The 25,811-nt window shown below is 34.5% G+C and overlaps 3 protein-coding genes and 1 long non-coding RNA gene across 6 annotated transcripts; all 4 read right to left on the bottom strand.

Moving 5' to 3' along the window:
- Nucleotides 1-11: 11 nt before the first annotated feature.
- On the bottom strand, nucleotides 12-4,446 carry LOC106442592 (protein ANTI-SILENCING 1). 3 transcript variants are annotated; one of them, XM_022709794.2, is made up of 11 exons: nucleotides 4,323-4,446; nucleotides 3,648-4,035; nucleotides 3,327-3,495; nucleotides 2,081-3,234; nucleotides 1,930-1,956; nucleotides 1,520-1,612; nucleotides 1,307-1,385; nucleotides 1,062-1,152; nucleotides 854-944; nucleotides 657-773; nucleotides 12-354 (listed from the first exon to the last, which is right to left on the bottom strand). In XM_022709794.2, exons 2-11 carry the CDS (start codon nucleotides 4,008-4,010, stop codon nucleotides 298-300), a joined length of 2,241 nt encoding a protein of 746 aa, XP_022565515.2. In that variant the 5' UTR covers nucleotides 4,011-4,035; nucleotides 4,323-4,446; the 3' UTR covers nucleotides 12-297. The 3 variants fall into 3 exon arrangements, with proteins under 3 accessions (XP_022565515.2, XP_022565514.2, XP_048625695.1); XM_022709793.2 differs by having other exon boundaries at nucleotides 4,327-4,444; XM_048769738.1 differs by having other exon boundaries at nucleotides 1,526-1,612; nucleotides 3,648-4,412.
- A 1,040-nt stretch (nucleotides 4,447-5,486) lies between these two features.
- Nucleotides 5,487-9,016, bottom strand: LOC106440377 (BURP domain protein RD22). Its single transcript, XM_013882023.3, has 3 exons — nucleotides 8,782-9,016; nucleotides 6,617-7,314; nucleotides 5,487-5,983 (listed from the first exon to the last, which is right to left on the bottom strand). The coding sequence occupies exons 1-3, from the start codon at nucleotides 8,918-8,920 to the stop codon at nucleotides 5,657-5,659; spliced, it is 1,164 nt and encodes a 387-aa protein (XP_013737477.2). The 5' UTR covers nucleotides 8,921-9,016; the 3' UTR covers nucleotides 5,487-5,656.
- Nucleotides 9,017-13,448: 4,432 nt separating this feature from the next.
- Nucleotides 13,449-15,448, bottom strand: LOC106444465. Its single transcript, XR_001288252.3, has 5 exons — nucleotides 14,888-15,448; nucleotides 14,541-14,802; nucleotides 14,368-14,465; nucleotides 13,891-14,202; nucleotides 13,449-13,702 (listed from the first exon to the last, which is right to left on the bottom strand). It is a non-coding gene; the product is annotated as an uncharacterized LOC106444465 (long non-coding RNA).
- A 5,392-nt stretch (nucleotides 15,449-20,840) lies between these two features.
- LOC106440374 (indole-3-pyruvate monooxygenase YUCCA6-like) lies at nucleotides 20,841-24,292 on the bottom strand. The gene is made up of 4 exons (XM_013882021.3): nucleotides 23,109-24,292; nucleotides 21,919-22,167; nucleotides 21,681-21,803; nucleotides 20,841-21,506 (listed from the first exon to the last, which is right to left on the bottom strand). Exons 1-4 carry the CDS (start codon nucleotides 23,811-23,813, stop codon nucleotides 21,258-21,260), a joined length of 1,326 nt encoding a protein of 441 aa, XP_013737475.1. The 5' UTR covers nucleotides 23,814-24,292; the 3' UTR covers nucleotides 20,841-21,257.
- Nucleotides 24,293-25,811: the final 1,519 nt, after the last annotated feature.

Below are 25,811 nucleotides of genomic sequence, written 5' to 3'. Positions count from 1 at the left end.
TATGTACAAAGGAGCTTCAAGAGTTTGGTTTACAATTAGAATCCAGCTTTACCAACAACAAAAAAATACTAATGACAAGAAACAAGATTTGATTTCCTGAAATGAGTTTTACTGTTGAAAGTTAGTTGGGGTTGGATGAACACGGCAGCTTCATGTGATTGTTCTCTTCTCTGTGTTCTCCTTCTCAGGTGCTTCAACAGAAGAAGATAAAACTCTTCACACTCATTAGATGTTAGACATAGCCTCTCCAGGGGCTTTTATTTACTTACACTAGAACACAACAAGATGATGCTGAAACTAAGTGTGTTTCGGCTGGACACCCAACTGCAACTTCTTCTTCTCCTCAATTTGTCGCTGCAATTACAGTAAAAAAAAAGATTTGCGTTAAAGACGTCAATGAAACTGCTGAGTTGCTAATGAAACAGATCACACAATGACAAAAGAAACAATGATATATCATCAGGAGAAAAGATATTAGAAGATTGACGGAACTACATTTAGTATCCTAAGTTTTCGTGATAGATCTTATCAGTAGCTCTAAACAAACTTATATTAACTAGAAGATTAAAAAAAAAATTATAAGATTTTGGTTTCTTTCACCGTAGAAGAGTAAGGAAGAGTTCATTTCATAGGAAACAGTGGTGATAGATGGTCACCTCATATATCCATCTCCAAATCTGCTTGTATGTGCTCAAGTGCAGCCACCATTCCATGCCCATTTCAAATTCAATGTTGTTACCCTGACAACAATGCGATGTAACCGCAGTGCTTCTCTGGCAAATATGTAAACAAAACCATAAGAACATTGCTTAAAGATTGGTTCCTGTCTACTAGTACGTGTATGCAAATATACCTTCCCTCGACGCTGAATATTGATATGGCCAGGAAACGGCAATGAAGGCATAGCTGGAGGATTCACCTTAGCACTAGTAGCAACAAGTACCCTGTCCAGTAGGGAAAGCCAAAAAAAAGTTATTTTTAAGAATGTACATACAAGTAACTAAGCTTTTGTGAACAAAAAAAAAAAAGTAACTAAGCTTTAATCACATGTGAAGCCTTACCTTCCATTTGGTAGCAACAAGCATCCCTCATGTAGTCTTCTTATTACCCTTTTTGCAGCATCCATTGTCTCGAATATCACCAAAGCTTCACCTGGATAACGGCAGACCATTGTGATCATCCTTATACCAGTGGTGAATATAGGTGAGGAAAATCAAAAGGGCAGAGAACTATGATTGTCAATTTATCTCGGTCACAAGTGAATAGCATCTTATCCCTTGTGATGCCAGTATAGTGATGGACTTACCGATATGAGGAATAGTAGCTGACGTCCGCTCAATCATCCTGGCCGTACATTGCACATTCAAAGCAGAGTAGATTATATTCTGAAGCATGATTCAAAAATTTGTTAGATATAGGTTTACATGAAAGGTATACCAGCTTGAGCGACGATGGCTACATCAGCTAAAAATATAAATGATAGTAGAAGTTGAGAAAAAAAAACTCCATTGGATAATACCTCCACCTCACTAGATGTATAAGAAGGATCCAAGTTTCTGAGAACAACCAGAGTCCCTTTCCCTTCTGCATCCCTCAAATCTTCTTCCCAACTCTGGTTATGATTTAAACAATTTTAAAGTCAGTAGTGCAGATGTAAAATCCAGATGGTGATTCCTTATATGATTTACAGAATCTGATAACCACCCAGACTAAAGGAGGCTGCAAAGGGTTGCCACAAAAGGTATGAAGCAAAACAGGAACAATAAGTTGAAAATTTCAAAGAAGCAATTTTAGTTATTCAGAGAGTAAAAATGATGAGAAAGCAGATAAACAGGTCACGCTCTATTCACATTATAGACAAAGCATGTCGAGCACGATAATGAAGGTAAAGCAAACTGGTGGTGTGGTCAAGAAGGAAGAACTACTTACAAGTTTTCGGAACCAATTGATTCCTTCCTGCGATCAAGAAAAAGGAAACCACAAAACCTGTTAGGAACTTCCATCTTTGGATTTTAAGTTCCTGCACGACCACACAGTTTCTATCTAAGGGAGTTTAACAACATTGGAATATAAAACTTACAACATTAGGCTTTTGAGTCACTTCGGAGACTCGATAATGTCTTCTGTAATCGGCGTTGGTCAAACTCTTCTCCTCACTATGTTTTGATATTTTACAATCAGGGCTGGATTTCTTGATAAGACCTTTCTCAGTTGCAGGCCTTGTCTCTTTTCCTTCAGAAGATCTTACATGTCTGGTCTCTTGTCCTTCAGAAAACCTCACATGTCTGGTTTCTGTTCCTTCAGCAAATCTCACATGTCTGGTCTCTTTTCCTTCAGAACATCTTGGTATCCGCAGATCTTGGTTCTTGTCAGTGAAGCTAGGCTTCTTGGAATATACTTCCCCTCTGGTGACGTTGTCTCTAGGATCTTTTCTTCCATCATGACTTAATTTCTGTGACATTTTTGACCTTCCATCTGATACTACAGCAGAGCCATTCACCTCCAGTTTCTTCTGAGGCATGTAATAATCTTTGCTGCATCTTTCCCCTGCAAGCCTTGATTTTTCTACCATCACATCTTTTCTCATACCTTGTACGTCTTTTTTAACATCATGACTTATATTCTGCGACTCTCTTCTCCTTCCATCTGATACTGCAACAGAACCATCTAGCCTCGGTTTCTTTAGAGGCATGACATCCAAACCGTAAAAATCATTACTGCGTATTTCCTCTGCAAGCCTTGATTTTCCTACCGTCGCATCTCTTCTAATAGGTTCTGTATCTTTTCTACCATCATTTCTTCTTATTTTCTGCGGAGAACCATCTAGTCTCCGTTTCTTTTGAAGCATGTCATCCAAACAGTGAGAATCTTTACTGCATCTTTCATCAGCAAGCCTTGGTTTTTGTTTAGCCAATTGCTTTCGAACCTCATCGTCTTGGTCTTTCCTGACGTGGCAATCATTTCTCCTAGAACCCGAAGCGCTAAAACTGTCAAGTTCACCATCAAGCCGACCAGAATCCTTGTTAGACCTTTCTTCTGCAAGTGTAGATTGTTTCCTAGCCAATTGTTTATGACCAGAGAGATCACTGGCATTGCGTGCATTCTGCATAACTGAACCGCTAGTTGATGGATGATTTGGTTTCAAACTATCTACAGTCCCTTGTATGTCGGTTGCCACTTTCTGCAGAGCACTAGCTTTTCTCTCAGAACTGGTTCTGTTGAAGATGAATTTAACTGCAACAATAAGAGTGAAATGATATGAGGCAATAAAAGAATCAAACTAGCTATCAACCACATAGCTGAATATGAAAGAAAACAAAATGTACCATCAACTCCAGCGATTTCATCATCTATCTTGTCTAAGATTTTGGAAGTTCCCACATCATATGTCCGGTGAAAAAGGAAGTCGGCCGACTTGAGTTCTTCCTCAGAGGGTTGTGGATTTCTCACGTCCTTGGAGATGCATAGAACACGACATTTTCCAGAAATTGCTTCCTGGTGTAATAATGTTATATCAATACCCTTTTAAACCAACGCCAGTATGTCTATGAGTCGGCAAATAAAGATAAACAGCAAAACTATAGCTAGTCTATGAATCAGCAAGAAACTGGATGCCATCATATAGCAAAAGATAAAAACTTACTCACCAGTAGGTTTTCATTGGTGAGGCCAACACCAGATCCAGAAGCCAAGAAGAGCTCGTTAGCAAGCACATCTCCAACTCCTTCAAGGTACACGGAAAGCTCAGAGGGTTTGAAGAACCAGAGCAACTCAACTCTCCTCGGGTCTTGACGCTGATCAGTATACTCCCACATTTTAATGATCTTGCCAACAAAGAACACACGGGGGGAGTCTAGTCTACCATCATCTCCAACTGAGACACAGTCATAAAGACGGTACTCACAACCGCCGTAGGTGAAAGATTCATAGTACTGAACATCCTCGTTTTCTACACAAGGTCCTCTCCTTTTGCCCCACTTAAATGGTAGGCCATCTGACTTCTTCTCCATTATTCAAATGAAGCAGGTGTTTCTCCTATTAAACACAAACAAAAAAAGAGGAGCCCACAGTGAACACAAAGATACAAGGACCACCACATTAAGCGTAGAGCTTCACTAATAGATGCTTAAATTAAGATCCACCCGGTGAATAAATTTAAGATAGTCACCACTCAACTCCATTTTTTCTTATTTTTTTCTTAATTTAAAAAATACAAATAATCTCAGAAAATTCAAAAAACAGAAAATCAAAAAACAATACAAATCAAAACCCTAACAAAACGACATTTCATAATCAATCCATAATCAAACAATGAGACGCACGAACAGAGGAAACGATTCGGGATCCTGAACAGTGAGCAACGGCAATGTACTAGACGAAACCCTAATTTGCGTGTTTGATCGACCACACTCAGCTTCCTTCGTGCTCTCTCTCTCTCAGTGAACCCCCCCCCCCCCCCCCCCCCCCCCCGGATCTCAAAGGAGAATCTCCGGCGAAGAAAATTGAGTTTTGCTATTTATGGTAAGATCGCAGTTCCCGAAGGAGAGTGTGACCGTCGTCGTCGTCGTAAGGCTTTTTGCTCCGCTTCTCTGCTGCATGTTGCTGTTCAAGTAACTTACTACTAATCGTGTTTAATACACTTCTCTCATTAGTCATGTAAATTGACTAATCTGCCCCTATATGATTAGGATTTAGGACTTGATTTTGACGAATTGTCTATTCTACCCTTGACTGTGCGTTGAAATCGTCTGGTTCGGTCAAACTATGTTTCAATTTTCGTTTTGTTTTAGCTTTTATGGTATGTATACATTCAAGATTTTGTTTAACCTCCTATTACACATTCTAGATTTTGTTTGTTGAGTAAATAACTAAAAAATTAGCTAGCAAATTTCTAATGTATAAAACGTGAAAGTTAAATGGTACAGAGTTATTCACAAAAATATCTCAGAAACTACAAAAGTTAATTCAAACGTCTTATTTCATATTTGAGCAAAAAATAATGTATCAGACAATTCTGTCAACATAAAGTTGCCGAGCACAACACGTTTCAGGTTTTGACCGGGTGACTGTGGTCGAGTGGTAAGGAGACGGGACTGAGACGCCAACACGTTTCAGGTTCGATCCACCTGCTGCGCGAAACTAAGTCACAATTATCCTTGTCACCCAACACGGATATGAGTCTATGCTTTAGGGCCCATTTGAATACCCAGAGAGAGGGTCTATCCGTGGGCTGCACCTCCCTTTGGGGATTAGTCCGGGCCTCTCCACGGGCCTGGGATACCCCCAGGTTTAGAAAAAAAAAAAAAAAAAAAAAAAAAGTTGCCGAGCACAAGCATGAATTTGATCAGGTGTTTAGAACTAATAGTTGATACTATTGTGTTTAAGACGTAAATTACTATTTCTGAATGAAATTGAATTAGTACCACTATACAAACATCTACTTGATCAGTTTTATTGTATGTTTTTGCAAAACGACAAAAAGCACGTAGGTTATAAAAGACTAGGTAAAGTAAACAAAAAACATATAGATACAATCGGTCTTTGATTATATGGAAAATCACACATTACTATATGTATAATATATATGTATATTAAACATCCTAAAAGATAGATTGTCTCAAACATTATTAGATAACACACAATATAGAGAGCATATCTAGTAGCTGAACCAAACAACATGGGTCTCAGGGAGGAAATGGCAGACGGGAACGGTCCCTGGCTTCACCTTAAGGACTTTGAAGGCCAAGTGGTTTGGGTTCCAAGCTGAGGTGTTCTTGTGGCATACCGCAACAGCCTTAGCTCGCAACCCGTTCTCTCCTTCGAGCGGAACCGCGTAAACGCTCGTCATCATCGCCTTGTGGCAGTAGAACACTGCGAATGGGTACTTCTGTTTGTGACACACCACTGACTTGTCGTCCGACAACTTCTTTACTCCAGCCGCTGCGATTATGTACCTCTGCATCGGTGCATTCTTCTGAGCCACCTGTGAAAACCAAGGTTACGTATATGACGTTGATCAATCAGAATATTAGATAGACATAGCATAGTAGGCGTGGACGTATAAAACAAATGAATCTATACAGAACCAAACTTGAATATGTCTTTAACATCTAGTTACTACTAAACCGAAGAAACCGAAGCTAGCCAGTTTAAGTATAACCAAACCTACATACAGTTTATAAATAAACCTACCAAACTGATATTTATATACAATTTTTATATTTCGTTATACTGATGTATCATTAAAATATAAATTAAAAATTATCTAACCAATTACAAAATATAATATTAAATATTATTGGTTACATAATCTTTGATAAAATTAAAACTTATTTTAAAATATGAAAAATATGAAAACATAAAAACTGTTTTAAACATCTTACATTTCAAAAAAAGAAAGAATATCTTAAGAGAAATAGAAATAACCATCTTGTACAAAATTAAATAGTAGCTGAATTATCAAACAGAAAATAAAAGTAAACACAACTGAAACCTGATCAAATTTTACAAATTCTAAAACCAATTTGCAAATATATTTTTTGTTTTATCTAAGGCCTAATCATAAACTGTAGAAAAAGAAAGAGATTAGTTCATGGTTCTTAATTAGTTTATTTACCTCTGTCGAAATAGCACGAACGTGATCTTTGCCAAGTTTAGAAACGCTAAAATCAACCATCGACTCCAAAGACGTAGCACAATACTTCTCCTCTCCACCAACTCTTTTAGCTTCACACTCCTCAATCGTTTTTTTCATCATCTCAGCTTCTCCCGAACCGGGTTTAACCGAGAAAGTCTTCAAGATCTCCGAAAACTTCTCCGACTCAAACGGCATCGTTTCGGCCTCCCCACGTGGCAAAAACGCCGTTTTTCCGTCGTAACCGTCCTCCGCATTAAACCTGAGGTTCATTTCTTTCCCGGGAACCATGTCCTTCTCCAAGAAGAAGAGAGCCGCTTTGGGATCGTCGTGGAGCTGAGTCTTGCTCGCTGCATAGTTATACACAAAAGGGTTTGGTCCTGGTTTCACACCGACGTAAACAGGCTTGCCTTTGTGTCGCGTGTGCACTATAACGCCGCCTTTACCCACTCCTACGTCTGTTCTCTTTCCCGGTTTCCCAGTATGGACGCCCACGCCTCCGCCCGGACCTTTTCCGCCGCTAACGCTCACGTGTGTTCCCTTACCCTTGCCAGTGTCCACGTGGACACCTCCTTTTCCAACGTTCACGGCGGTTCCTCCGCCGGGTTTACCTTTTCCGGCGTTGACGTTCACGCCTCCTTTCCCTACTTGGACGTTGGTGCTTTTCTCATCGGTGAAATCTGCAACAACAAAATAATTGGGTACGTACACATTTGTTTGCTACTAGGGTACAGGTTCACAAATTATCAAAGATTGTGTAGCCAAACAGCTTGCTACACATAACTTCAAATATATATAGAAATTGTAATAAGTGCAAGTCAAACACATCTTTCTTTGCATTTAGGTCTACGCTTTTGTTTAAGAATGTTTAACGTATCCCCTATATATTATTTGAGAATCATTACAACTTTTTTTTGTAACCACATGTTATCAATAGAATGATTCTTAGAATCATTAGAGAAATATGTTGGTCCTGCTAATTATATAATTAGTTTTTTTATTAAACTAACAATAAATTCATCATTAATGTACTTTATTATTTCCTTAAATAAAATTTACGGAATTGCCTAATGTGGCTAAAGTATATATGACAATTAATGATTTTGAATAATAAAGATTTGATAAAAAATAGTGTATCTTCTATCATATTTGTTTTATTTTAAACTATTAAATAAATTAAACAACCACAATAACCATATAATAAAAAATTAGATTTTTATGTATATGTTATATTTTGAATTTTTACAAACGACTATAAATTACTAAAACTGTTAAAGTCTCACATTCAAATTTTATGATCCATGGTTTAAAATTTTTGTTATGAAAAAATACAAATGTTACAAAAATTATATAATTAAAAAGTCTAATTTAATTAATTATTAAGATTAATATATATATATCATTTTAGATTAAACTATAAACCATATAAAATACAATATTTTATTTTCAAAATTTGCTTTGAACAATTTTTTTGATAAAAGTTTTGAACAATCATTGACAACTTATTTTTTTTAAATTATAAATTACTAAAACTGTTAATCCCACAATGAAAATTTTGTTATCAGTAATTTAAATTTTTTTCTATAAAAAATACAAATGATCAAAAAAACTATATGAGTAGAAATCATCATTTAATAGACATTAATATTAAAATATATTAAAATATATTATCTATGTTAGTATCATTTAAATTTAATTACATATCCTATCAAATATAAAAAAAAAAAAATTGGATTAATAAAATTGATTTATATGTTCGCACCAATTTAATTATATATTTAATAGTTACTGACTTTTAATTATTTAATATATATTTATTATTTCATAATATGTAAAAATATTTAATACATAAAATAATTTTTATATATAATGTTGTTCCCGCGCAAGGCGCAGATCTTAACCTAGTTCATATTAAAAAAAAAAACTTTTTTACACATGATGTAGTCTTTTATCTAGTTGTTTAAAATCGTTTACAACTTAAGAACATAATTACAATTCCCTTTTTTTGTATCTGCCTTAAATATTAAAATAGAAAAACCGATACAAACTAGAGAAAATAGAAGAGGGTCCTTAAATATTTAGGAATAGTGGTGAAAGACTAGAAATAAATAAATAAACAATATTGGTGAAGTAAAATAAATTTTAACCTGGCGTAAAGAGATGGCGGAGAGAATTTGGAATGGGAGTGTTTGGTAAAGCTGTGTTCCAGTAACGCTCCGGTGAGAAGTCAGCCGCAATCGCCGTGACTGAAACAAGAAGACAGATCAATGGAAGACAAGCCGCCATTTCTGTAGGAGTTAGAATATATAAATGGGGGTTTAGATGAACTTGAGGAGAAGAAGTGGGAGTGTACGTAGAATTTATAGTAAAAGGGTTTTAGTAGAAAGTTCTGAGGTTGAATTTATTAGTATGGATATAGACGGTTAACACTTACCAGTCTATTAGGGCCGATTAATTATACCTAATTATACCACACTACTCCCTAACTACCACTGGCCTTCTACTCCTTAAATGCTCTTTTTGTCCATGTGTTTTTAATTTCACCTGTTCTTTTTCGGTGTGTTACGTAAGACGTTCTTTTCTTTCTCTCTTTCTTTCATAGATGGTACTTCTTTGTGATGTTGTTGTTGTTGACATTAATCGATTAAGAAAAACCAAAGTTTGTTACTATTTTTTTCTCATGCTTTCTAGAAAGTTTATATGTTTGTTAAATTAATGGACCGACATGTTCCATATAATTAAGACAATGATCCTCTATGCATCTGATATGTTCTTCATAACGTACAATTAATCCTTCTTTGAACATAACAATGCATGTGAGCGGAAAATTAAAATTTCATAAAATAAAAAGTTAGATACAGAAGCATATTTCTTGAAAAACTCCCGATACCGAGAAGAGTTGAAGATGGTTATTCTTTTGGAATTTCCGGTGGGAAAGACCAGGAAAAGCATTGACATCTCTATGTATTCCTCGAAAATCTTAATATTTTCTCATTTGGTGCATATTTTTTTTGATTTACCCTATCGTCCGATCCGGTCGGTTCCAGGAAGAACACACTTAATGCTATAGAGTGGACTGGCTACCACATTGCATGACCCGAGTCTGGAATATTTTCCGACTAATGTTAGGGGTGGACCGATCATCTGTTATGATCCACCATGTTAACTATTTGGACCGAAGCTCAAGCCTAAACTGATTAAGTAATGATAATTTAGTTCCCACAAAGAATCGAACTCAAAACTTATGTGAATACACACCAAGTTTTAAAAGATTACCACTAAGCTACCACTGCTTAGTTAAAAGTTAATATAAAAAGAAATAGTCCCTGGTGCATATGTCCATTTAGGCATTTACTATCCAGCAGTTGACTTTTTCAGCTCCAAAGAACATATCCGTATTGCGACAGAGCAAAAATTTGCACATGAGAATGTGCTCTTTGATAAAATCCTTATGGACTTATGATCATTTTCCTTTTTAAAAACTAATTAATTATATCCAAATCAAACTACCATTATACGGTCTCCGGTATATGTTTGGATGGCTATGTATTTTTTTAGCTTCGATCGAGACATGACCGGCTCAATACTGTTAAGGACTTTAGGGCAAAAAAATTATTTTTTACACTTTAAAATTTATATGCAGATAATGTTTACAATGCTTTTTTTTTTAATTTAATCTGTAATGTTTTGTATATTTTGTAATGAAAATAAAACTATATGTATATTAAATAATTTTGGATCCTTTTCAATTTTATTTATTATATTTATAAAAATTTTATATATAAAAATATAGATTTATAACAAAATTGAACCCCTTAATTATTATTATACGGAGAGACACGAGCTTGGGCCCGGGGCGGTCACACCGCTTGTTCCCCCCAATGAACCGGCCCTGGATCGAGAAAAAGTTTCGAAAGCGCAAATCATAACTTGGTGTGGACTTTTGAGACAATGAGAAAACTAAAACAAACAACTAAGTCATTAATGGCTTACCATTACAACCATTACATTCGTTTTTTTTTGTATTGACATAACCGTGTTTTACACAAAGCCGACAAAGGAACAAAGTCTTTCCGGAGCCATAAGCCGACGAGGTAAAATAAACCCCTCGGTACCAAGAGTAAAAACAACAACGAAGAACATAACTTATGCTAGAACAAAGAAAAGATATATCACTACATGAGAGGAGAGCACCACCTTACACTCAAGGACGGGCATACCTAACGAAAACACATCCACAAATAACACAGAGGAGAAGATCATCGAGGTAGACCGGACGCACACGAACATCACCAACACATAAATTAACATAATCGAGAGAGAGGTTAGAATCCTTAACCGTCGTTGTACACACCCTTCATTCCCAACTAAGACTCGCCATTGGACCTTGATTGTTCTCTCCACGCGCCTCATACGCCCAACGCCTTACGGCGAAGCCTATAAAAGCTTCCCGAACACGTCTTATTCACACAGTCGGTAGCTGGATAAAAACCACTCCACTCCAACTCCATGACAATCACGAAGAAATCGGAAACAATCAACCAACAATGGAACATTTGCTCCTATGAACATCTATCTCTCTCTGATTCTCCTCAAAACTAAAATAGAGCTCGTAAAAGGGCTATGGTCCTCAAAGATCAACGACCACAAGAGTTGACTTCAAAGAACAGAGACAACACACCAAGCCCAACCTCTCCAAGCAGTCCAAAACCGACCAAGTTTCATAAACAGAACGAACGGAAAATTGGGATTCCAAATCCTAAGCCTAAAAGCCGACCCCCACCTAACCTCCAGAACTCCTAACGTCTCGCCGCTTCACCAGAGAGGATGAACACGAGGCCCAAAATTAAGATCTACTCGACCAGATCTGAGCGACACAGTCGTCTTCTATCACCAGGATCGCGAGCATATCGACGAAAGAAGGAGGAGATGGCAGGAGGCAGAAAGAAACATAGACGAACGGAGCCGGAACGGGCGCACGCGCCGGAACAGATCTAGGGTGTTGGTGTCTTCAAGAGTCGCTTTCTTTTCTTTTGTTTTATTCGTTTTTATTATTATCGACTTTTTATTTTTATCCATTGTTGGAAATAAGTGTACGGCGATTGTATTCAATGTTTATTGATTTTACTTCATGCTAATAATTTAGTATGAAAGTCCCCAACCAAGGCGGCCACACACGTACACACACAAAATATATTTAATATTTAGCGTGAGAAATTTCTAAACCACAAAAAGATGAAGACAATCGCTGAAAATGTTTGACAATCTATAGCAAGCGAAAGCCAATGCATCTAATTTAATGCATGCCTTCAGTACAAATGTACGTACAATCCCCTAGCCAGATACAAAGACTAAATGTTAATGTGAATTTCGTTAGCCTCTTACGTGCATAGTACAAGAATGACTCCAAATTTTGTTGGTGTGGAACGTTCTTCAATGATAACTCATTTCATCTTATAAGTTCTATGTATAGAAGATGGCGCATTTATTCCTCAAATCTATCACGCTAACTCTCCGTCGCTTATAATTCCGCAAATCCCGAAACGTCTCCCTCCAATTTAGCATTGCAAAGGCCTTAAAACTCCTAATAACTAGTCTATTTAAACTCTCGTAGATGCTATTGCAGTATAGCTTTTATATATTAAATTTTTTAAACTAATAAAATCTAACTGAAGAAACGATGGGCCTTATCCAAAAGGCCCGACATCAATCATGGACAAAACCCAGTACCACTTTAAAACGTAAACAGTATATCTAGGAATAACCAAAACCACTAGATTTTGAAGATTTATTTTCCTTTTTTTTTTCAATTGACAAATATTTAGCGTCATATTTCATATATTTGTGTTTTATTTTATAAAAGACTTAAACTTTTTATCTTTTTTTATCGTGTTTCATTTTAAATGACTATTTATGTTTAAAAAATTAAACTGTATTTCTTTAATGAATTAAGTTGGTATAACTCTGATAAATTAATTTTATTATGTGGTTAATATTTTTAATAAAAATAATTATATACTTTTAATAAAGATTTATATTTTTCAATGAAAAAATCAATTTTTTTTATGAATGCTTAAATTATATTAAGAAAAAAAAAATAATTAAGAATGGTTGGAAAAAAATTATTTGAACTTTGACTCAATGGCCCAAATGAAAAAAAAAATGTGAGAATTGAATCTGATTTTTTAATCGGCCCAAATGGCCCAAGAGAGATCTGATGTGGACAGTGGGCTTGATCCAAAAAAATGGCCCAATATAGATGTGTTATTAATATTACTTGATTGCCCTTAATGAAACATGCAATGTTAGTAAAGAAAAGAGCATGCTAAGGTAAAAAGGACAATAGGATCCTGCTTTAATAGTATAGATGTGAAATTGTGGTGAATACTTATTGTAACGTTTTTTTTTAAATTATCATCATATTTGGAACTTACACACTCAACAGAAAATAGGGTCATGATTAACCCCGGTCTCTTAACCGGAGTTCTTACCTCATAATTTGACATTTTTTGTTTTTTGTTTTTTACACTTTTCGGCTAAGAAACGACTCTTATATCTCCACTACAAGAAAACATCACATATATAGCTTGAAGAAAACGCTATTACAGGATAGCGCAGCGTTATGGCGAACGTTGTGTCTCCCCCCGCAATTTTTTCTCTGGCACTTTATATAGCGTTTTTTTGTGCTGTGTTAATTAAGTCTTTTGATAGCGTTTTAATAGTTGTGCAATTGTATAACTTATAATAGCAGATAATATTTGCTATTGTAACATTATTAAAAAATTAAAAAAAAAACTAAAAATACAAATACAAATAAAAATATTTTAAAATTTTATATATATAGAAAATGTTTACAAAATAACTAAAACCTAAACCAAAACTTAACCAAAAGTCTAAACCGTAAACATTAGACTGCAGCCACAGCCGTCATTCTTAGGAAACACCGAAGCTTTTTCTTCTTCTTCTCCTCCTCTTCTTCTTGTGAATGACTCGTGCAACTCAGAGTTTCTCGTCTTCTCATACTCAACCTTGCGACTCATTAGCCTTAGCTACATAGGGAGCCTTCTCCTACAAAATTGTACAACTCAAAAGTCAAGAAATATACTCAAGCATGTAACACAATACACAACTATAATCAGACTATAGATTATAGAAAGCACAGAGTCAGATGCAGGTGCATGGTAAATCGGACGACTTGTCTCAGGCATCTAACATCATCTCCAACAATGGAAGATAAAAAAAAGACAGCATATTACCTTGTGTAACTACATGATTCTATCTCTCCCAACCGTAAGTGCACTCCTTGACACTTCGATCAAATGAACCAGAGTAGAGCTCCGCGGTTCCGTGTCTGAATCATAGGGAAGAAATAGTGTTCTTGTGACCTGTAAAGGCCTGTAGACACATAATCATAAAAAGCTGAGACTTGACGGAAGAAACCAAAAAACAAAAATTGGACTTTATATGAACATGGACATGTTCTCTGGTATGAACGTCCCATATATGAACATGGTGATCAACTCCTCTAGTCGCCAAGTAACGACCATCAGAGCTAACAGCTAAAGCACCTACAATAACAAACAACAATCATGAATACAAAATGAAAGGATTCATTAGAGACTCCGGACTTCAAAACCAATGAACAATACTTGCTGCAAGATATATCACAACGCAACTAAACAATCAAAAGACTTGATAAGGTAAGAGAGAGAGTGTTAAGTGGAGAATATTACCGTTTAGAGACGCATCTCTCAAGGAAAGTAGATCGCTTCCGAGTGTTTGAAGCGTAGTTCATGTCTGGTAGCTCTTTACTCTACCACTTGAGCACTTGCTGATTCGAAGAAAACAACGAGTGCTTATGAGCGAAAAAGATCAAAACTTTAGACTTGGTTGTAGTACAACTAACCTGGAGATGTGTTTTGGTGAAATCATATTGGCCTCGAGGATTGAGAAAAAGAAACATGTCTTGTTTCGGATAAGCTGAAGAAGAAGAAGAAGAAACGATTTTCTCCTTCTCTGCACAAGGAAATAGAGATAGAGACCGTTTGACCGGATGGATCAGTCAGAGCATCCGAAGATTCATTCTAATTGACCGGAGGAGAATCGGTAAACAACAAAGAGGTTCGAGCTTTCTCACTGATAAGGTGGAGAGACGACTGCGTCGGCGGCTGCACATAAAGATAAAAACTTTAAGGACTTTATTTTTTCAGATCTGTTGTTTAGGGAAAGTGAATCTGGAGAGAGAGAGAGAACCTGAGGAGCAAACATGAGAGGAGATTGAGTAACGCGAGGGTTTTGAGGAGGAGATTGAACCATGAGCTCAGGTGGTTGGGTTCGGATTTGGCTCTGCAGAGGGGAGAGAGGCGTTCTCAGGAGGAGTATGGATTCCAGAAGAACAAAGTGACGATGAGTAAAGATAGGTGACGATGGCGACGAACTCAGACTCGTGACGATGGCGACGAACTCAGACCGGTGACGATGGCGACGAACTCAGGCTGGTCCCTTCTTCCTCCTCCTGCAATCTCTCATCTCTCTTTTCTCTTCTCTCTGTCGTGTTTCAGAAGACAAAAGGAGAGGACAAAACACAATCTCCACCCTTGGATTAAAAACAATTAAGGGTAGAGATTGTAATCCTTGTGTGTTACTTTCAACCAATAAAAAATTTTCTTTTTTTATATGTAAATATTTAAAGTATAAATGTAATGTTTATGATTTTGGAGGCAAATTAAATAAAGTGAGAGGAAAAATGATATGAGGGTTAAAAAAAATCAATCATTTTTCGCCTCGGTAAAAATAGCGTTTTAACTTGCAATACTATTATATATGCGGTTTTTTATAGCATTGAGAATAAAAAAACGCTATCTTAAATTACGAATTATGTCAAAGATAGCATTCTCGACCAGAACGCTATCTTTTTATGCTATCTTTACCTCCTCTCCTTGTAGTGCTCATATTTAAAAGACGGTTATTAGTTTTCCTTAGTTAAAATCTAAGAAAAGCTAAAAACCGTCTATTAGACAAAGTTAAAAAAACCCAGTTAAGAGACTTAATCATACTATTTTTAAGACATAAACTGACACCCACCTTAGTTTTACGTCGTAACTACGCATTGAAAGAGATGTTGGTCAACTATCAACAAAATGTGACAACGAATTACGGGAATACAGGTTAGAACAGAAGGTACATTCTATTTTCATGAAGTAACAAAAAACTCACAAGTCTTTGTCTAGTTTGTATACACGGCTTAGCGACAAAGACTAGCAACAGTAAAAGTATCATATAAAGGATGAATAAAATGGAATATAAACAAAAGGAATAAATTCAGATAAAATGGGAACAAACTGTAGATTTTCTTTCAAAAATTCGATATCTATATTTGCAAACATTGACTTTTAATTGGGCTATTCAATATTGAAGAGAATGAATGACTTATAGAAAATGGTGTTCTCAAGAAATGTTTGTTGAGTAGGATAAACAAAATGATCCGATACTAATAAATATACGTATGTATACTATATTGGAATCTAAGCACTTGTTCTTTCTCTTGTATGTACGCTACGAAAGAAAAATAGAAGAGAGAAACAAATATCCAATAATGAGCATGCATGATCACGATCCGTCTTCTTCGATTGACCTATTAAAGGAAAAAGGGTAGAAGAAGAGTGGACCCTTAAGTGAAGATATTTCTCTTTCGTAATCTTAACCGCTTGCATTTCACTGGGAAGGCATTAGTATCTTCTGAGACCTTTTAATTAGGACCACTCTATGCAGTATGCACCTCATTTCCACACTTACTTCCACTATAGAATATTTGTCTCATCTCTTGGCATGTGTGGTTTGTGTCTACTCATCTTATTTTTTTCACACTTGCATCCGTATGTAGCTACATTTTCACTATGAAATGTTTTAAAATCATCAATTATTAGTAAGAGTGATTACATGGAAAACTGTTGCTAAAAAAAGATTACATGGAAAACTCTACGTAGAATTGTTGGATTCACACTGCCGTAGAATATGAAGTATGAAATCTTTCCAATATGCCAATATGTTCTTTTTAAATTTTGTAACCCCATTATTTTATTCCCTTTTGCAGCCCTAGTTTTATCACATTCTTTCAATGTATACTATCTGACCCTGGCATGCAAAATCGCTAACTCATTCACAGATTCAATATATATTTTTTTTTTTAACTCTGGTATCTGGACAGCCACATTCCCAACTATCCTCCCGTAGGGGGTCCAGCGCCCCAACGGAAGGGATGTTAAATCCGCTGTGGCCGGGGCTCGAAGTCGTGATGGCGGGCACCTCAGCCGAGGTTCCTTTACCACCAGACCACGATCAAACTTGTTTCCTTCTTCCATTTGAACTTATGGTTGCATCTTTTCTTAATTAACTTAACTTGGAAGCCTTTTATTTGTCTGGTAGTTGTATCATCTGAACTTAAAAGCTCACTTAGTTGTTGTTAAAAAAAAAAAACTCATTTAGTCTAGTGGTTGCATCATATATAGTTCAGAACGGCACAATATATTGTTCAGAACGGCACATTTATGCATTATATATATAGTATTGTACTAGATATTTAAGTATCCTTTTAACGGGTCGACTTTTCGAATGAAACTAACAGCGTGTGTGCAGTAAACTAGAAATGAATGAAAAATGGCTATTGTGTGGCCACGAAAATGCAGGTATGGGGTGGGTCTTCCGTGCCAACGTCTGGTAAAAGAGAGAAAATTGTTCCAAGTACGTCAAATTTATGTTAGAAGATATGAAAAATTGGAAGTATTACTTAAAACCTACTCTATTCGAACAATGCAAATCAAAGCCCCAGGAAATTACTACCAAAGTAAAACAAAGCACATTTTATTTTAAAAATTGCATTTTTGACAAATTATATCTTAGCTATTAGTATTATAGAATTATTTTTTATGTGTCAAACTTTTGTTTCCGTGACCCTAACAACGGATAATAGTCAAATTAATCACCATACCGCGTTGTCAATTGTCATCGTTACCGCTTTCAACTTTTGGTCAAATCTTAAATTGAATTTTCAGTAGATTTAATGGAACTGGAGAATTGCCAAGACGAGAGCCACTTCGGACCACAAAGCAGCCATTTCTGGTTGGGACATTGTAGCTTCCCAAGTGTTTTAAATACAGTGACAGATCTCAATATCAAATACGTAATCTCAAAATCTGAATTTTAAAACATACCATACAATCTTATACAGTTATATCATATATATTATACCCTTTTTAAATTGATGTTATTTTGTTTTTTTTTTCCAAAAGTTTTATATGCATCTTTAAAATATGTAATATTCTTAGCCTGCAACTCGATTATTATTATTTTTTGGAATGAATTGATGTGGAATAAATCATTTAATTCTATTATTTTTTACCATTTAGTTTAATGAAATAAAATATTCATTCAATCAATTCCACAACAATTCTAATTTTTTTTTTTTGGAATATTTTGGAACTGCAACTGAATTATTGATTTTTGAAATATAATGATGTAGAATGACTTAGACCATTAATTCCATAATTTTTTTACCATTTGACATGAATGGAATGAAATATTTATTCTATCAATTCCACTAACAATCCACAAATATACAAAGAAAACATTACAATTGATTATGAATGATTGGAGTGAAAGTATTATATTTAAAATTAAATACATTCATCTAATTTATCTATTTTTATTTCATTAATTATATTTCATGGTTAACACTTACAGATTTTGAATAAATAAATGAATATATTCCATTTTAACCAATTTTATTCATTTTATTTCATCCACTTTTATTCCATTAATTTCATTTCAGGGTTACCAGTTAAAGAACTACACATCAAACTTTGCCTGGTATTTTTTTGGTGAAAACTACCTCTGTTTCTTTGGTTACTTGATAAAACTCTAAAGATAGGTCCAATATTCATCAGCAGTCATCATCATATAATAATATGAACTTCAAAATAATAAATATTTCCCGAGAGAACATATATTTTCTTTTGTGTTGGTGGTCACAGCATATATATATTTTAAAACATAGTACTCCATTTACATAATGCATGAAAATCTTGTTAAACGTAATCTGATTTCTTAGTCATATTTGTATAAGATATGGAGCGCAATCTATCTATTCTGTTTACTGTCGAAGAGCACCACTTTCCAATACAATTTGGTTGACAAGCCTAATTTAGAACCAAGAAAAAGCATAAACTAAAAAAAAAACTAAATTAAAGAAAAATCAGCTTCAGAAAAAAAAAAAGAAGCAGAAACATGATTGAAAAAGTAAGTGCTTCTTATGTTAAGAATGTGGGACTAGGAACTGTAAGGATATATCAAATCTGTTTGCCTACTTGGAGCAGCCACTACTAATTGCTTCGCTAAAATTTTAATTGAAATAAAAAGTAATGTTTCAGATTGAAGATTTGATGTTGACAAAAATAAAATTGAAAGATTTGGTTTGGCATCTGCATATCTGATACTGTTTCCTAAATTTTCCCCAACAGCTTGGCAAAAGTGTAGGGCTCCAGCTTGTTACTTATGTGCCTTTTACAAAAGTAAACTTCTGTAAGATCCTTGTTCCCTTTCGTTTATGTTTGCCAGAGTTTAATGTTTTATTTATCATACTCCTTCCGTTTCAGATTATTTGTCGTTTTATACTTTGATACACAGATTACGAAAACATTTAATTTTGTATATTTATTAGATAAAAATATCATTACTAATACACCTAACCACATTTCAACCAATTAAAAATAGATAAAAATATAAAATCAATAAATTTTACATTGAAATTATAAAACGACAATTATTTGAAACAGAAATTTACTTTACAACGATAGGTAATATGAAACTGACGGAGTATAACTTTTGCTGATTTTGAGGAATATATTTTTTTCATTCCGCAAATCCCACAGCAGCCACCAAAGCATCATAGGGGCGTAATTTTTGTTATCCAAAAAGAGGAATTCTGTTTAGAACTTCAGACTCTAAATTTCTTTGTATCTGAAACCAGTCGTTGATAATACCTAATAATTTTAAGCAAAAAAAAAAAAGATAATACCTAATAATGCGGTGTATATAACATGTTTTTAACATAAATTGATTAACGGTCTGACTGGTTTAAACACAGCGACTACGGGAGTTTGCAGATGCGTGTGGTTGCAGTTTTTAGCGGCTTTAGAAAATTTATACGACGGGTTCTGCGGTTATAAATTGATGCGTTTGCGGAATACTTATGACTGGTTAACTACCAAATGCAGCAACAGTTAAATAATAAATTAACAATATCTACATTTTATATAATTATAAAAATATCAAAAATCATAATATTATAATAAATATAAAAATTATATTTAGAAAGTTATAGTTTTAAATTTTTAAAAATTATAGAAAATATTTTTATTTTAAAATTTTATAATATTAATGAAAATATAATAGATATATTTTAGTATTTTTATAATTCTAATTTAAAATCTTTATTGAATATTTTTATTTTTGTATTTATATTGTTTTAAAAAAAAATCTTCCCGCGACCGTGCGCAACTGCAAAAGCTAGCTGAAACCAACATTTGAATTTATGAGGTTTAGAACGGTTTGAAACGATTTAGAACGGTTTAGAGCGGTTTGAGTGATTGTTGCAAAACGTCAACAACCGCTACCAACCGCAAAAGCTGCCCTAAGAATCAAAGCACAATCATTTTTTTACACGAAACCACCAACCCAATGCAGATACAGAGGCGTAATTAGTAAGTTCTTTTTACGGAGATCTTCCAATGATACACACACAAAAAAATCAGTATTGGCTTCGATTACATATACCATTCTTATTAATGCGGCCAAGATAACAAATCCATGATAGAATCTAAACCGAAGCTATCTGACATGAGATCTACGATAGATTTATATAGCTATAGCTAGTTTAATTTCAAAAATATGACAAGAAATCATGTGGAGGCCGTACTTCTAGCAATAATTGGGAAAAGGGTCAGCAGAATTATAAATGTGCAGGACTTAATTTCTGACAAATGTACAAACAGTGGTCCATATTTATATGATATTTCTACTAGGGAATGAAATCATTTCGAAAACGAAAAATCATTGACAATTTTCTTAGTTTTATTATTATTCTTTTTTAACAATTCAATTGCTCACGTCCGTTTAAAAAAGTAAGAGTTTTAGTTAAACAAATACTATGTATGTTACAAAAAAAAATATTATGTATGTAACCAAAAAAAACTCACTACAAATTCTGGCAAAAAATGAACTGAAAACGCAAGAAAAACAGAGAGCATACCTAACTAAGCAAAACTAAAAAAAAAAATGAAACATAGAGAGAAGGTGTAGAAAGAAGATTAACAAAGTGGGTTATAAGCATGCAAAGAGAGAGGGTCCCCTCCTCTCCTTTGAGCAGATGATCATCAATGCCCACCACAATCTCAATCATTCTCACTGAGTTTCCTTTTCTTTCTATTCTCCAATTTGCATTGCAGCTGGAGATAAGTCTTAATTTACATCACTCCTCAATAGTTCTCCCCTTGAACCCCAAAACCATCAGTTTTATTATTTGATCGCTACCTGCGTCTTCAAGTAATGTTGTTTCTGAAGAAATGTTTCATTCTAGTAATCTACTATAGGGTTGACCAGATTTTCTTGACATGCATAACACTTGTATATGTCTATGGGCTTGATATGATTTTCTTGAACACTCGAATATGTCTTGAGCTATTTTCTTTGCATCCATTGATGCTCCAAAAATTCCACGTTTTGTGAATCCGACCGCATATAGCCCACTTTCACCTCTCCATCCCTCTGGAAACTCTTGTATTGGGAATCCATCTTTCTTACTAAACATTTTATTCTCCTGCAGAATATTTGTTTATTAAAATTTGAAACCCCATTTAATGCGAGTTTTCAACGGATATATATATATATTTCTATTTATTTATAAGAAACATTCAAATTTTAATAACAGCTTTATGATTGTTTAAATAAAGTGGACAAGGATGAAAATAACTATATTATCATTATTGACTACCTTTAGCCAAGAGGGTACGTTGCTTTTATAGCCAGTTGCCAATATTATGACATCAAATCTCTCCGTTATTCCGTTATCGAACTCAACTTCATGTTGTTTTAACCTTCTTATCCCGGAACACACCTTTTGTTAGTAACAAATCCAATATCACGGTCAGTAAACCGGTTCATTATTAGCATATATATATATATATATATATATATGAACGATAATACCATATTTGATTAAGATATAGTACCTTGATATCCCCGGTTTTGATCTTGGCAAGTGTCCCAACGTCGAGAACCGGAGTTTTTCCTATGCGATTTTTGAGTTCTAATGGGCCTAACCGGGGACGGTTAAGACCTAACATGGTGGTATCTCCGAGGATAAACCGGGAAACCGCCAAGAGGAAACGATCAACGAGCCGGATGGGCAACCATTTGAGTAACAACATGGACAGCCCAAAAGTCGAAGTACCCAACATCTCTCGTGGTAGGACGTGCACCTTCAACAGTTAAAAAGAAACATAATTATTTACACACAAAAAAAAAGAAACATAATTAGCAAATGTGCATTTCTAAATTTCGAATGAGAAAATCAAAATCATATTATATGTAATTTTTTTTTTTTTTAAATATGAGAATATGTTTTTTCGGTGAGAATGTTTGCGCATGCTTGTGATAATCCCAATAAAGTTTGTTTACTGATAGTTTTCATTCCCCAATAATATATTATAAAAATAGCATTTCCGTATTAAAGAAATTAGGTAAGCTTTATTCATAAAAACTGTTAACAACATTGTTGGAACTTGAATTCACAAAGCCTAATAGACAAAATAAAATAAATTAGGATGAATACCAGCCATTTTATTTTCCGTAAATTTTAAAAATTCAAAACAGATTAATAAAAATAAAATATGAATATTATCAAACTAAAAAGCAAAATACATTACTTGTTTCAAAAATTAATCTTCTGATCAGCTAGTAACTTAAAGAGTATGATTGGATTGTCATTATTTATATAATTAATCAGTTTATTTATGAAAATAGTATTATAAAATATATATATATATATATATATATATAAAGAAACATTTGTAAAAAAAATCTCCAAACTAATGATGTTTAATATTGAATCACGAGTGTCATTTTCAAATATTTGAGTATAACGAGAACATCTTAAAACACGCAATCCAAAAAATTGTAAACTTAGAAGAAGAAAAAGAGTTTGTAACAAAGTAGGTAATATCTGGAGTTAAAAAAACTTAGTAATATCAGAAGATCAACTTGATTTAAGAGAATTTTTTTAGTGTTTTTGTTTTTTGGCATAGAAAAACTATACAAAACATGAAAGAGCCAAACAAAAAATATCGAAAACGCAAAAGAAAAAGTTAATTTAATCTCCAAACTACTTTTCTTAAAACAAGAAAAAGAAAAAGAGACTCACAGCGTCTCTGACAACGAGAGAAGGCTGAGCATCGAAGTTACAGAGATCCAAACAAACCTCCATGCCGGAGTTTCCACATCCGACGACCAAAACCCTTTTCCCGGCGAAGTCTCTGCCGCTCTTGTAGTGACTAGTGTGCTTAACTACCCCGGTGGCCTCAAACTTCTCCATCCCCTCAAACCTAGGGACCACCGGCTCAGCATTCTCCCCCGTCGCAGCTACCAACCACCGGCAAACATACTCTGTCGTGACCTCTTCACCCACGCTCTTCACGCGCCACATCCCAAGATTCTCATCAAACTCAGCCGACTCAACCGTCTGACCAAACTCCGGCCTTATATCGAACCTGTTGGCGTAATCCTCGAGGTACTCGATGAACTGCTGTTTTGTCGGATAAGTTGGGAAGTTGTCGGGAAAGGGTATAAGCGGAAGTTCACAGAACTGCTTAGGAAGGTGGAGATGGAGTCGGTCGTATGTCTTGAGCTGCCAAAGTGAAGCTATGCAGTTTGATCTCTCGAGTAGTACTGAAGTGATTCCTTTCTCTTTTAGGCAAGCCGCCGTCGCTAGTCCCGACGGTCCGGCGCCTACGATCACCGGTCCGGTGACGACGGAGATGCGGTGGTGCGGTAATGTCGTCTTACCGTGGTGACTCAAGTAGTCATGTGCTAGTTTACCTTCCATCTCTCTCCTCCAACATGAATCCATCAAGAAAGCTAAACCAAGAATCACTTCTCTCTCTTTTCTCTTGCTTTTTATAAGGGCTTGGTGTGTATTTGTAATGTATGTAAGTACGTATTCTTAAGAGAATACGAGAAGGGATTGTAGTATAAAAGTGATGGTGGTGTTGACAGTAATTAAGGGCAAAGGACAAATCGAACAATTTGACATTTATGGCGTGGAGTAAGAATAAATAAAGAGGGATGGTGAAAAAGTGTTTTGTCAAAATATTTATAATTGGTTTCTTGAAGGGAATAAATAATATTCTTCTGAACGGAATCAAAGAGGTTAGGGTTTGGATTGAGTCTGCTGAAAACGAGGGAGAGATAGAGATCTTATCCAAATAAAGAAGAATGAGTAAAGAGTGTGAGAGATTATCGTTGATTTGTGTTTTACTGTAACCGGAGGATGATCAGAGAACTACGGGTCTCTTAAATCGCCATTAAAACTTATATGATAGAGAGATATATAAATGGTTACTTGTGATGTGACTAGCTCTCATATGTGTGTGTATATATATATGTGCTGAAAATGCTTAAGTAGGGGTTTACTCCCTATGTTTTTTAAAGATGTATATTCTAGACTTTTCACATATATTAAGAAAACTCATTAAATATGCATTGTTTTTTGTGAATAACAATTTTTCATAATTTTTAGCCAATAGAAATTCAATAAACACCATTAATTTTTTTGAAACTTACAATTTTTCATAAAATCATACATTGAAAAGGTAAAAAATGTATCTTTTTGAAACAATTTTTTTTTCCAGAACATACATCTTTTAAGAACGGAGGGAGTATATATTAACTCGAGTTGTCTTTTCTTTTGCCCACCTATGAGATTTTTGTGTTCCACTACACTTTTTGACTCTTTACCTCATGGAAATCTCAAAGATTGATGTAAGTAATCTTTTGATTGTCTTATGATCACTCACAAAGAATATGAGTTTAATATATATGATAAAGAGTATTTATATTTGTGTGTCTATTACATCATTTTTCATTATATGGCATTAACAAAGTATAATAGTTCTACATTTAACAATCTAGCATCTACGTACGATGAACATATTCAACTATCTCCAGAAAAATCTAGCCCACAACATATACAATAGCCGCCTAACCTACAGATTCTCAAGACTTTCAATAAAGCTTTAGTCCAGAGCATACTCAATATGTGGTCAGTGGTCGGTTAACCCATAATTGCTTCTTCTCCTTTTTATATCATGAATTTGTTAATGGTTTTGGCATGTACGTACGCTCCTCTATGAATACAAGGACAATGGCCACTCGAATTTTTATTTCTTTGATAACTATCTAATAATTTGCTGATCTATTATTTAAAATTATTCACTAAAACTACTTTGAAATTTACATTTATATCAAATCCAATTAAAAATGCAATTTGTTACTAGAAAAAATAGCACACTTTTATAGAATCCGTTTGATAATTTAAGTGTATGTGGAAAACTAAGCAATCCGCAATATATAAATTCTATAATCTAAAAAATTCTTCTAACATCTTTGGTTTAGTAACTTTAGTATTTCATCGTCAGCCACATAGATCGTACATTTGGTAACTTTGTACTTCATGTGTATTTTTCCTAAATAGTACCATTTTATATACATTCTTTTCGCTCTCGTCAATAGTCACTTTATTTTCCAAGCTTTTGTTGGGTGTATATGTCAAGGGAGGTTGCTTTGTTTTTAAAGCTTTTATTTAAATAATAACAAACTTAAGGTGGTTGATGAGTGATTAATCATGAGTAACAGTATCAGAAATTTTGGTTTTAGGTAGACAATTTCCAACCCATCTCTATATTTGCCTCTATATGCTATAATAGAGTAAAACTAGATTTGAACCCGCACTTACGTGCGGATATATGTTTGTTTTTAAAATATAAAATAAGTTATAAATATATATATTAATATCAATTTTTATGTATATAATATTATTTTGAAAATGTTATAATTGTTAAATTTTTTT

This window comes from Brassica napus, chromosome C9 (genome assembly GCF_020379485.1).
Source record: "Brassica napus cultivar Da-Ae chromosome C9, Da-Ae, whole genome shotgun sequence".
Taxonomy (NCBI): Eukaryota; Viridiplantae; Streptophyta; class Magnoliopsida; order Brassicales; family Brassicaceae; genus Brassica; species Brassica napus.
This window is presented reverse-complemented; position numbering and strand designations above follow the sequence as displayed.

Excerpts from the sequence above, each read along its gene's own strand:
- LOC106442592 (XM_022709794.2), bottom strand. The coding sequence starts at position 4,010 with ATGGAGAAGAAGTCAGATGGCCTACCATTTAAGTGGGGCAAAAGGAGA. Across the intron at positions 1,957-2,080 it reads TGACTCAAAAGCCTAATGTT|GAAGGAATCAATTGGTTCCG; the intron begins GTAAGTTTTATA and ends TCTTGATCGCAG. Across the intron at positions 1,613-1,929 it reads TCAATTGGTTCCGAAAACTT|AGTTGGGAAGAAGATTTGAG; the intron begins GTAAGTAGTTCT and ends AATCATAACCAG.
- LOC106440377 (XM_013882023.3), bottom strand. The coding sequence starts at position 8,920 with ATGGCGGCTTGTCTTCCATTGATCTGTCTTCTTGTTTCAGTCACGGCG. Across the intron at positions 7,315-8,781 it reads CCGCCATCTCTTTACGCCAG|ATTTCACCGATGAGAAAAGC; the intron begins GTTAAAATTTAT and ends TTGTTGTTGCAG. Across the intron at positions 5,984-6,616 it reads TTCGTGCTATTTCGACAGAG|GTGGCTCAGAAGAATGCACC; the intron begins GTAAATAAACTA and ends TGGTTTTCACAG.
- LOC106440374 (XM_013882021.3), bottom strand. The coding sequence starts at position 23,813 with ATGGATTCATGTTGGAGGAGAGAGATGGAAGGTAAACTAGCACATGAC. Across the intron at positions 21,804-21,918 it reads TCAAAACCGGGGATATCAAG|GTGTGTTCCGGGATAAGAAG; the intron begins GTACTATATCTT and ends TACTAACAAAAG. Across the intron at positions 21,507-21,680 it reads ACGTACCCTCTTGGCTAAAG|GAGAATAAAATGTTTAGTAA; the intron begins GTAGTCAATAAT and ends AATATTCTGCAG.